The 12,569-nt window shown below is 44.3% G+C and overlaps 1 protein-coding gene across 1 annotated transcript in view; it reads left to right on the forward strand.

Annotated features, from left to right (window-relative positions):
* Positions 1-12,569, forward strand: part of BMPER (BMP binding endothelial regulator) — a 461,522-nt gene that overhangs the window by 138,908 nt on the left and 310,045 nt on the right. The window contains exon 4 of the mRNA XM_014056655.2: positions 9,158-9,240. Coding sequence (XP_013912130.2) covers positions 9,158-9,240 — 83 coding nt within the window. The remainder of the gene's footprint in view (positions 1-9,157; positions 9,241-12,569) is intronic.

Genomic DNA, 12,569 nt, shown 5'->3' on the forward strand with positions numbered 1-12,569 from the left:
GCTGGAACTCACTCCACAAAATTTGATCAAGGCTCTCCCTCAGCATCTCTGCTGGCACTGTCCAAATGGAGTCCAGGTCCATCCGAATCTGAGTGACTTTGTCCAACAGAAACTGAACGAATTCCTCAGCTCTTCCCTGTAAGGGTTCACTCGCATCCCTCCCTTTCAGGAGGGAGCGAGTTATCCTAAACAGGGCGACCGGGCAAGATTTCTTAAACGGGGCCACCAAAACTGACGAGATGCCAGGCGCAATGTCTGGAAAAAACCCCAATGTCTCGCTGCAGAAGTGCCATGAACCTGAGAGAGCACCCCTCTAGGGATGTGTCCTGCGGGAACATAGAGCCAGCCCAGATACTTCAAAAGATCCCCTTCCAAAGTCCATGAGGAAGCCGGCCCTACTTCCGCCTTTCGTTGCTCCACCCATTCGTCACCCCGCTGCGCATCCCATATCAGAGACTATATGCTCACGGGCTGATAAACTGCAGCGCAGGATGCAACGGGTAGAACAGTCCGAGGTGGAAGCGAGTTCGCAGGGTCAGAGTTCTCCGATTTCCTAGGCAGGGCATCTGCCCTGGGATTCCACACCCGACGAATGCATGCTACATTGTGCGAACGGGGTATCAAAGCCGCACAAACGTGCCAGTTGTCTGACATGATAATTTGTTGCTGAGGGACGGCCGCACTCCACACAACCCTTCTATTCTTCTTGGGGCAACTCCCCGCCAGGTGTCCAAGATCCCCACAGTAGAAGCACAATCCCTCAGCACGTCTGTCCATCTCTGTACGTGACACTCGAGGTCTGACAGCACCCAATTCCATGGGCTCCTCCCAGTCCACTGCAGTCTCTTGATGAACCGGCATGCTTGTGGTCTCCTGGAATGCACGGCAAGGCCTTCGCCTCTGGAGCCGGGCGTCTATCCGGAGGCACAAGTGGACCAATGCGTCGAACGTCGGTGGCCTGTCCACCCTCACCAGTTTATCTTGCAAGGCATCAGACAAACCATCTTGGAAAGTGTCCATCAGAGCTGGTTCATTCCACCTTGAATCCTGGCTACGCAGTCTGAATTCACTGACAGTCTTGCAATGAACCACTCCCCTGCTGCAGTGACTTCAGACATCTAGTTGATGTTTCCCCCTTAATAGGATCCTCAAACATCTGTTTAAAGTATTGACAAAAACCCTGGAAGTCATCCAACAAAGGGCTCGGCTGAGTTAACAAGGGGGTAGCCCAACGGGCAGCTGTGCTTGAGAGCAAACTGATAATGAATCCCACCTTCGTCCGGTCAGTGGGAAAGTCCTCCGCTCTCAAACTCAGGACCAGCTGGCATTGTCCCAGAAATGTGGCAAACATGGCCTGATTCCCATCAAATTTATCCGGCATGGCTACTGGGCACTTCCTCCTTGGCTGGGGGCAGGGGGGTTGCAGCTTTCTGCAGCTGAGCAATTTGGTCAGCCAATACGGCTATTTGCTGAGTCAGTCTGGCATTTTCAGCGTAAAGCTGCTCCATATTTTTATGAATGGAGGTTTGTCGGGGCAGAAGTCAAACTGTTCTGACCCCCCTCCTTGCTTGTTCACAAACGACAGCCAGACAGAACTTCAAATAAAATATCTTTATCAGTCCCGGCTCAAGCTGGCTGTGAGCCCAAAATAAACATAGATAAAGTCTCTGGCAAAAAGTTACACAGCAAATGCAAAACAAAACTCTTACAGCAAACCAGGTTTACAGAAAGCAAATCACTTATCCAAGTGCCTCTTTGAATCACTAACTTGAACAGGAACAGAACTGAACTCACAAACAAACAAACGATGAACAATGTTGACTTCTGCCACGAAGGCATGGCACCATCTGCAGGAGAAGACCCTAATGAGCCACAGCTGCTCATTATCCTGCATCCTGAAACAACTCACAGGTTTCTGCTGAGTCACAACAGTAAATAATTTTTAGTTAACTACAATAATATCAAGGAAATGTTAATGGATAATGTTTAATGATATATGTGTGTGTGTGTGTTGTACTAGTAAAAGCAAATTGGATATAAGCTTTAAATTGTGAGTTGGGGAAAAAAAGGGGGGGAATACTTAGATATCATTAACTGATTTTTTTTCAGAATATATTATAAAGGCGTAATGTTATTGGAGGTTTATTGAAATTGCGAATGAATGCCATTGGTGGTTGTCTCTTTAAATACAAATGATTTTAGATAAAAGCACGTTTAAATAATTGTAATCAAATGAGAATTATGGTACAGTGATAGTAAAATACATATTTTTTTAAATTTAAGATGTACAATTCAATTTGAATGAAGTATATGTAATGATTGTGGAAGAAACGCATGGAAGGTATTTGTAACCAGTCGACACGCTTTCTACAAGATGTAACGAAAGATGATTCTTTTTTTGTGTTTTTGTTTAATTAAAACAATAAAACTTTTCAAAAAAATATATTTTCTCATTTGATTTTTCCCATGAGATCCTTGTCACTTCTTACTTGGTCACTAAGTGGAATACATGTGGCATTTGATGCTTGCAATTTATCAGCTAGGCTCTGAAAACAATTTAAAAGATAAGCATCTTACTGAATAGACAAATGCAGATGGCCTTCTTTCTTCATTTCTTAAATTATTTATTTAAATTGTTTATCTGAGGTTATTTATGTGCTCCAAAGCAGTGTGTTTTGATGATGTCTGTTGTTGAAGGTTTTATTTGCTTGACCACTTACTTTATACAATAACTTTAGAAAACTGTTTTCGTTTTTAGTGTAGATGTAAAGATTCTAGAATATGAAGCATTTGTTCCCTGAAAAGCATATGCCAGGAAGTGCTGATCTAGACTTTGGGAAGGGCAGCCGCAGAATTTAGAACACCTGATGCAGATGGAATAACGATAGTCATGGATGCTATGTACAAGCTGTCTTGTATTTATTATTCATTGCAGCAGATAGCCATGATGACTAAATAAGCCATACTTATTCAGGATTTGGGATGTCTTTCAAATAAAGGTGTACAATTTGATGCTTTCTGATTCCCAGAAGCCCTGGGTGTGGTCCATAGAATCCTTCCTCAGACTGCTGAATTCATCAGATATTTCTTTGTATAGAAGGAGAGGGTTAATTACTAAAGACACAGGGAGAAATACAGTATATTATCTATATTTTATAAAAATTGAGGACTTTGAAAACCCCTATTGTTTTTTGCCAAATTGATGGTTCTATTGCAGGAGAGGGTCCTGCTCATTTTTCTACTGAGCCCTTAGAGATGAAAATGGGGACCCATCAAGAATTAATCACTTTTATTGTGGCACCTGGAATGGATCGGCCCCTTATTTTGGGGCTCCCCTAGCTTCGTAAGTGGAACCCTCACATTAACTGGAGAAATGGGTAGTTACGTATTTGCACTAACACATCCCCTGAACGGGAGGTTGAGACTCCAGATCCTGCTGATTCTAACCCCACACTGGCAGCCAGGGGGCAGGAGAGGATAGAAGGGGAGGAGAAAATTCCGAAAGAATATTGGGATCTAAAGGGAGTTTTTAGTGAGAAATCTTCTGATAAACTCCCCCCCCCCACAGACCCACTGATTGCAACATTGATATTTTGCCGGGGGTGAAGCTTCTCAAGCCCCAAATATATTCAATGTCCCCTAGGGAAATGAAGGAAATGAGAAGATTCATTGATAAAAATTTGGAAAGGGGTTTTATTGAACCGGCTAGGCCCAAGGTGGCAGCTCTTGTGCTATTCAGAGAAAAGAAAGATGGCTCCCTCAGATTATGTGCGAATTTCAAAAACTTGAACTGCATCTCAGCTCAGAACCTGTACCCATTACCACTGATGAAGGACATGCTGGCCCAACTGGGGAAGGGCCACATTTTCACTAAACTGGACTTGAGGGAAGCATACTATAGAGTCCGTATTAAAGAGGGAGATGAGTGGAAAACAGCTTTCAACTGCCCCCTTGGCTGCTTCCAGTTTCGTGTAATGCCGTTTGGCCTACAGGGGGCGCCTGCGGTCTTCATGCAATTAATTAATGAGGTGTTACATGTCCATCTTTACAAAAGCATTATCGTATATTTAGATGATATCCTTATTTACATGGAAACACGTGAGGAACACGTAAAGCTGGTTCGTACCATGCTGAAGAAACTTCGGGCCGCGGAGCTTTACGCCAAATTGTCCAAATGTGAATTCCATCAGGAGAAGGTTGACTACCTGGGCTATTGTATCTCTCACGCAGGTGTTGAGATGGATCCTGCTAAAGTCAAAGCAGTCACTAAGTGGGAGGCCCCTTGTACACGCAGGGAATTGCAAAAAAATTTGAGGTTTGCCAATTTCTATTGCCAGTTCATCCCCTCTTTTGCTAAGATAGCTCTTCCCATAACTAACCTTTTGAAGTCCAAAGGTGGGGCAAAACCCAAGGCTAGCAAGCCGTTGGATTGGACCATGGAATGTCAAGCTGCCTTTGAGAAGTTAAAACGGCTTTTTGCCGAGGAACCTGTCCTCAAATACCCGGACATGGACGCACCTTTTGTGGTTCAAGCTGATGCCAGCGACGTGGCAGTGGGAGCCGTATTGCTTCAGGCCAACGCTCTAAAGTGGAGGTGTCCCAGGACTTTCTTTCTGTTCTCAAGAAAGCCCTCCCTGATGATGATTGGTTCCAGCAGCACGTGACTGAATGTATTATGAGGGATGGGTTGCCCTGGATTGGGGCAAAGTTTTACATTCCTGCATCTCTTTGATTAATTGTTCTTCAGCGAGCTCATGATTCCCGAATGGCAGGGCATTTTGGTTTCGTTGAAACGCTCCATCTCATCAAAAGACATTTTTGGTGGCCTCCTTTAAAAAAGGACATTGAACGTTATGTTGCCAGTTGTCCCATTTGTGCTGCTGCTAAACGCCTGCCGGGGAAACCACAAGGACTGCTCCAGGCTGTAGCTCGCCCTGTCGCCCCTTGGAAGGAGATCTCTATGGACTTCATCGTCGAACTTCCTGAGAGTCAGGGTCACACTGTTATCTGGGTTGTTACCGACTTGTTCTCCAAGCAAGTCCATTTCATCCCTTGCTCCAAGATTCTTTCTGCTAAGACTCTTGCTAAGATGTTCATCTCCCACATTTACCGTTTACATGGGGTGCCCAATCGCATCATTTCAGATAGAGGTGTACAGTTCACCTCCATTTTCTGGAAGGAGTTTCTGAAGCGGATTGGCTCCGCCCAGGGCTTAAGCTCTGCCCACCACCCTCAGACTAATGGGGCTTGTGAGAGGACTAATTCTGTACTAGAGCAATATTTACGTTGTTTCATCAACTACCAGCAAGATGATTGGGTGGATTTGTTGCTGCACGCGGAGGTGGCTTATAATAATTCTGTGCATAGCAGCACTGGGTTCACCCCTTTCCGTGTGGTGTTGGACGCTGCGCACTTTGGACGCTGCGCATCACGCCCATAAGAAACAGGCTGATAAGAAGTGGACTAAGCCGTATGATTACAAAGTTGGTGATCAAGTTTATTTTTCCACCAAGTTTCTTCAGTCTACACAAAAGTCGAAGACGTTGGGGCCTAAATATGTTGGCCCATTTCCCATTGTCAAGATCATCAATCCTGTTTCTGTTTGCCTGCAGCTGCCTAAGCACCTCAACCGGGTTTACCCGGTTTTTCATGTTAACCTCATAAAGCCTGTCCGCATTTCGTCGTTTCGTTCACCTGCTCCTCCACCTCCCGCTTCGCTTTTTTTCGACAGTGAACAACATTTCAAGGTTGAATATCTCATTTAAAATGAAGGAACAATAGTGATAGTTAAATAAATGTGGTACAATGATAATAAGGTATATAAAAATATTTGACTTGATAATATGCGATTTCATATAAATTGTAAGTGATGACTATGAAAAGGATGCACAAAAACCTTGTAACCAATCAACACACTGTATGTAATTGAAGATGGTTTTATGTTTGACTATGTTTGTCTAAAAATAAAAACTTTAAAATAAAATAAAAAGCCCCAGGGGTTCGAACCAATTGAGCCCTAGGAGGCTTGGCAGCCAACCTTCTACTACAATAAAAGGCAACTGGCCATTAAAACCCCTATATTTGACTCTAAATTTTCCTTGACCCACAATAGAAATCTGATTCCCTTGATAGTCTCGTAAGGATAAGCCACAGTTTCATAGATGTTTCTTCACTAGCCTTGGCATCATTCGCTTTGCGGTGCTCCAGGAAATAATGGAAATGATGGACCCTGTGTCCACTTCCATTTCACATTCCACACCTTCTAACTGCACTGTTACTCTTATTTTTTATGGAGGGTTCATGCTTTGAATCACATCCCCAAGCTGGCAAACTTCCTATAAATATCATTGCTATTGTCCTCCAATCGCGGTGTTTTTGGTTGCTGTCTACTGTTAAACTGCTACTTTTGGTTTTGGCCAACTGCTGGCTATGAAGCCCTGCAGACTTTCACTAAGTGGCCCCTCCGACCGCAGCATCTGCAAATGACACTTTTAAAATTGCGTATTGATTGGGGTGGCTTCCACCACAACCCAAATACACCCCTAGCAACGTTTTCCAGCCATCGGGCCAACTTTTCTTTTTCTCCTCATTAAGATGATTAACTTTATTATCAGACTCGTCTCCAGGACTTACTTCACTTTGATGAACAGCCATACTCGCAGAGCTCATAGGCTTCAACGACTCAAGAGGAACTTGGTTTTGTATGACAGGTAATGACAGGATTGACATGTCAGCCACTCGAGCTTCATCCAGCACTGAATGGAATGTGATGTCTGGTTTAGCAAGCAGCCGGCGTTGCAGATGAAGGTCCCTCATGCCACACCCAAGACTATCAAGAAGAGCATTGTTAAGATCTTTAAATTTGCAGTGCAAGGCGGATGACCTTAAGGTGGCCACATAGTGATTAATTGATTCCCCCTCCACCTGGTTCCTATGGTAGAATGCGTGGCGCCTGGTGATTTTGGAGGGGGAAGGAGCATAATGACTTTTTAATCTAGTCAAGAGCATGTCCCAAGGTATCTCATGAATTGACATAGGTGCTGTGAAGGCACAGCTTGTGTCAAAAATCTCAATTCCGCATATTGTCAGGAAGTAGGTGAATTTTCTGTCACTTGACATATCAGTAAGGGCATTTCCCCTGAGGAAACATTCAAAACTCTGTACATAATGCTCCCACATCTCTGTGGTGGGGCTGAATGGGAAAAACATGGTGAGGCCTGCCATTTCTTAAGATATAATATGTTTTCACGTCTGCTGAAGAACTTCAGTACTCTGCTACAGTTTCCACAAATATGCTACTTAGCACTTCCTAATTGTTGCTACACTGTTGCCTCAGAGACACCCCACATTCCTTGTCAATTGTTCAATACTCAGAACATGTGTGGGTGTCTCAAACAGGTAGACAGTTATCTTTGCAACAATCTTTATTCACAACTGCAACAATATAACTAATATGATGCCCTGACTCAACACTAACAGTAATGGAATTAACTGCCTCCGCCTGACAGTTCCCCTTTTATAGCCTGCTGTCAGACGGTCAGCCAATCAGGAGCCGGCTCCGTCCTAATGGCGGGAACGGACCTGGCTAGCTTCAGTACGCAGCAAATACGCTAAGTCTAAGTGCTATTGCTATTACAATAAAATTGTAATTGCTATTCAATAAAAAGATTTCATTGAAACATAAATTAAGCTTAGTATAACATGGTTTGTTTTATATCAATCCATGATATCGGCATTGTTTTCAAATGCTTCCAACTTCATTGTGGTGACTATGATTGCCCTGGTTATTATTGGGATTGACTTATTTGTTTGATTTTAGGACATTTTGATACCAATATATAGGAAAGAATCAGTGCATCAGAATGAAGATAGGAAATTCAAATAATGGTATGAGAATAACAACTCAGACCAAGAATAAGTCAGAGAAGTGTGCTGAAATAATTCTGAGGCAGACATATAATGCTTTAAACAAAGATATTATCACCCTTGAAAACATAAAACAATTAGATCAGTGGTGCATTACAATTTATTTTAGTACCGGTTCGCTCATGTGCACTCGCACGTGCGATTGTGCAACACTTCTGCACAGGCGGGTAGGCAGAGCCTCTCATTGCTACCATTACTGGTTTGCCCAATCCAGGGCAAACCGGCAGCATCCCACCTCTGAATTAGATGAAATAAAGACCAGAGAAAACAATATCCTCTGCCTGGACTCAGACTTGGTCTAATGGCTAATCCAATAACTTCAATTTTTGATTGATTAATAGCTGCTAGTGATTCTATAAAAGAGAGATGAAATCTTGTTGTCTAATATGTAGAAAACAGTCATTATCAAGAAAGCTTTGCAGGAAATTTTATGTAAATTCTATTATTGTTATTTACTTACCCTTTTGTATGTTAGTTAGTGTAATGGTAGGTGGTAGGAAAAACTTTAGGGAACAAGGTGATGAGATGCTGCCTAGGACATGGCCAGGTAAGAAGCAGAGTAATCTGTAGCTGCATAATGGGTGTGGGAAGAGATTCAAAAAGAAACATTTCTTGGGTTGTAAGGGAGACAGATAGCGGGAAAATTATGCTTTCAGTCTTTCAAGATTCTGCAATAAAGTAGAATTGGTATATCTGATTGTATTTCCTGTCTGGTATATAGAGTAAGGCTGATAGCATTTGACTGGATTAAAGTTTAATCTTTTGCCATAGGTGACTGTAGGGAGGGCAATATGGAGATGATTGAAGTCCACCTCTTTTTAATGTGTAGCTTTAAAAAAGAGGCAGAAGTTCTATGTATGTATGTCATTTTGTCATTTGTCATTTTGACTTCTTTAAAGTTCCCTTGATTGTCAGTCTGTCTGTCTAATTTTCTGCAGCTATCAATCATTCTTGTTATGTTAACTTATCCTAAGTGCATCATTTCTCTTCCAGTGATCCCTGCCTTTCATTAATGATAAATGATTGTCTGTTGGCATATTTTCAAATATATTTTCTAACCCACGAGAATTAGCTGTTTGTATTTTAAGAGCTCAGATCATGCCTTTGATAATTGATACTTTATAAGACCATTGGAATCAGAGCTTTAAAACTAAACAACTTTGAGTTCATGTAATATTTTTGTAAGTGTGTAGATTACTAAACTGTTCTATTTATTTCTGTTTTATCCTAGGTTGCAGTTTTGAAGGAAGTTCATATAACAGCTCAGAGTTATGGCAGAGTCCAAATAAACCCTGTTTTACACTACAATGTCAGGTAAGAACAAGTATTTATTTGTTTGTTCGTTTGTATCCTGCCTTTATATATCCTCTCGAGCTCAGCCTTGCCATCAGGTGGGACTTGAACTCATAGTCTCTTGCTTTCTAGATTGTTGTCTTAAACACTAGATTAAACATTGAATTTTTGATATTCATAAAGCATAAGAAAGAAAGAAAAAGTGATCTGTCATTTCATATAGTGAAACTGATCTTGAGTTGGGATTTGCATAAAGAATATTGAAGTTAGTGATGAATGGATGGGCCTGTTGTCAGAGTATTGCTGTATATATATTTTGCTCTGAGACTTGCCTATGAAAATAGCAGGAAAATAAAGATTTCCCTGAGGAAACATACACCCCCACCCCTGCACCTCAGGGTCCCTGCAACCAGGCCACTGCCTGCTTGGTGACTTAGATTCAAATATAAATGATAGATGATAGATGAAAGATATATATTTCCCCACCCATTCAGTGACTTCCCCCACCTCTTCCCTTTCACTCCCCTCCCAAACCAGAGACTGCCATGTGACGGAGGATGGGTTGGTGGCTCAGTCTCCATACCCGGTCCCCCTCCACTGTTTCAGAGCCACGAGGGATTGATGGTGAAAGGCCTCTGCTGCCACTGCACATGAACTGCATCAGCCGCTGGTCCCCCCGGGGCAGCCCTTCAGATAACCTGACTGTTGGCTGCCACCTCCTCTTCCACCTGCCACTTCCATCCTGTAGTGCCACCTCACACTGCCTGGTCTCTGGTTGCTATTTCAAAGGCGGCAGGTTTGGAAGCCTGAAACTCTGCTGTCATGTTTCAGTAGATTCCGGCTTTGCCTTGAGATGGGCCTGGAGCCCTTTGGGGATGTTGCCTTTGTTACATCCTAATGTAAGTCCTCGACTTGTGACCGGCCGCAAGTCCTCGATTTATGACTGGCTGCATGTCCTCGACTTACGAATGACAGCTGGCTCCAGCTGAGCCATGCCTGATTGGCTAAGGTGCGATTGGCTGAGCGCAAGCTGTTTACACCATTCCTATTGGTTGCCCTGCTTGACAGCTCCTGTATAAATAGCTGTCAAGCAGGGGAGGTGCTGAATTCTGTATATAGTTACCTGTTAACTGAATCTGTTAAGTAAAGCTGTTCTTCATTACCTCAGCCGTTCCATGTCTCTTCAATCAGCTCAGTCTTCAATACTGACGACGAAGGTGGGATGCTGAAGGTTCCTCCCTAGAACAGCCAAAGGAGAAGGGAACAATTATTTCCTCTTATCTTCAAGGAAAAGATTTTTTTTACCTCAGTGCTACTTATCGCTATGGCTTCGCTCCCTCAATTTGCGCCTTTTGGCTTGCCAAATGAATCGTGGGCTGGTTTCCTCGAGTAGTCCAGTATTTTCTAATTGCTAATAATAATCATCAGCTACCAAATGACTGAAAATGCAGTTTTTTCCTCAGTTCGTGTAGACCTGACATGTTTAACTGAACTGACTTGGGACACTTTGATTGCTAAGCTTAAAAACCACTATGCTCCAATGCCCTCTCACATAGACCGCTGCTATGCTTTCCGGCAGTGTGTTCAAAAAGACTCAGAGACTGTAAGCCAATTCTTACAGTCTCTCCAAACGGCGGCCATCCAGTGTAAGTTTATCAACTTGGATGACTCCCTGGTTGAGCATTTTGTGTGTGGGCTTCGTGATTGCTCAAGCGGCGACTGCTAGCATGAGCCGATATTATCTTACAGAAGGCGATGGACGAAGCCAGAGCTGCCGAACTGTCAGATAGGTCTACGGTCAAGATTCAATGGTGCCAGCAGCTGATTACACCCCCCCCCCCAAAGAGCCTGACGAGTTGGCTCCCTTAGACGACCTTGATGAGGATCAGGTCAACTGCCTCTGAGCAAAACCGAGAAGACTTCAACCACCTGCTATTGCCCGTTCCCCAGCGGCCAGTTGCATGGGCTGCGGTGGCAATCATGCCTGCACAACTTGCCCCTTTAAAGCAGCTACCTGCCGCCGTTTCAATAAAAAGGGCCACCTCGCTCATGTCTGCCCTGCTGTTTTGCCACCGGTGCCTCAAACCGACTACCAATCAATGCCTGCCTGCCAACAATGCCAGCAACAGACCCAGAGGAATAACTGTTATGCCATCAACAAGAAGATGCCAGAGGGCCCTGCCGCATCGGTCAGCAAGGCTTCAGCTGACGCGAAAAAGATCACGGTCTCTTTGATGATCGAAGGGGCTCCTTACCTCATGGAGGTGGACTTGGGGTCCTCCCGCTCCCTCCTCTCCTGGAGTACCCTCTCTAAGATGTGCCCATCTATCTCGCGGAACCAGCTGATGCAAGCTGATACCACCCTAAAGGACTACCAGGGGACTCAAATTCCAACCCTGGGCAGTTATGAGTTTTGGGTGGACTATGGGGACTTCCACAGGAAACTCCCCATCTTAGTGGTTGGGAAGTCCCTGCCGGCCCTGTTGGGCCTGGACTGGTTTCCCTCAGTAGGCTTGTCACTCCTGGGGGTGCATCAAATATCCGCCATGGCACCTACTGTTGAAGATGTCATCTCCAAGTTCACTGACATCTTCGTCGGGACATTAGGTGAATATAGGAGTTTCCCAATCTCCCTGAACTTAGACTCCCTATACGACTTAAGGCTCACAGAGTACCATTTGCCTTGAGGACCAAGGTTGATGCGTAGCTCGACAAATTGTTGGCACAAGGGGTCCTGGAACCAATTGACCACTCCAAATAGGAGACCCCCATAGTGGTCCCTGTTAAGGTCGACGGCTCTATCAGGATCTGCGCCTATTTTAAGTTGACCATTAATCTTGCCCTCCAGGCAAATGCATATCCAGTTCCGGTTGTGCAGCACCTGCTCCACTCTTTGTGGCAGGGCTGCATATTTGTCAAGCTTGATATATGCCAAGCCTATCAGCAGCTCCCAGTGGATGATAAGGCCACCACTGCCCAGACAATCATCACCCACCGGGGCGCTTTCCGCTGCCACCATTTACAATTTGGCATCTCCGTTGCCCCAAGGATCTTCCATAGCCTCATGGAGCGTTTGCTCCATGGGCTCTCTGGCATGGTTCCCTACTTCGATGATGTCTGATTGCTGCCTGCAGTCGCTCAGGGCTCATTGAAGTTCTTCGGAAGGACCTCAACCATTTTAGGGGTACGGGCTTAAAATTAAAGCAAAGCAAATGCTCCTTTGCTGTGCCACAGGTGGAATTCCTGGGCTTCCTTGTGGATGCCCAGGGCATTCACCCCACTCCCTCCAAACTGGAAGCCGTCAGGAACGCCCCCACTCCTACCAAAAGGCGGAGCTGCAGGTGTTCAGC

Source organism: Thamnophis sirtalis, unplaced genomic scaffold (assembly GCF_051295495.1).
Source record: "Thamnophis sirtalis isolate CommonGarterSnake01/CBP01778 unplaced genomic scaffold, rThaSir2_p1.2 scaffold_4, whole genome shotgun sequence".
Classification (NCBI taxonomy): domain Eukaryota; kingdom Metazoa; phylum Chordata; class Lepidosauria; order Squamata; family Natricidae; genus Thamnophis; species Thamnophis sirtalis.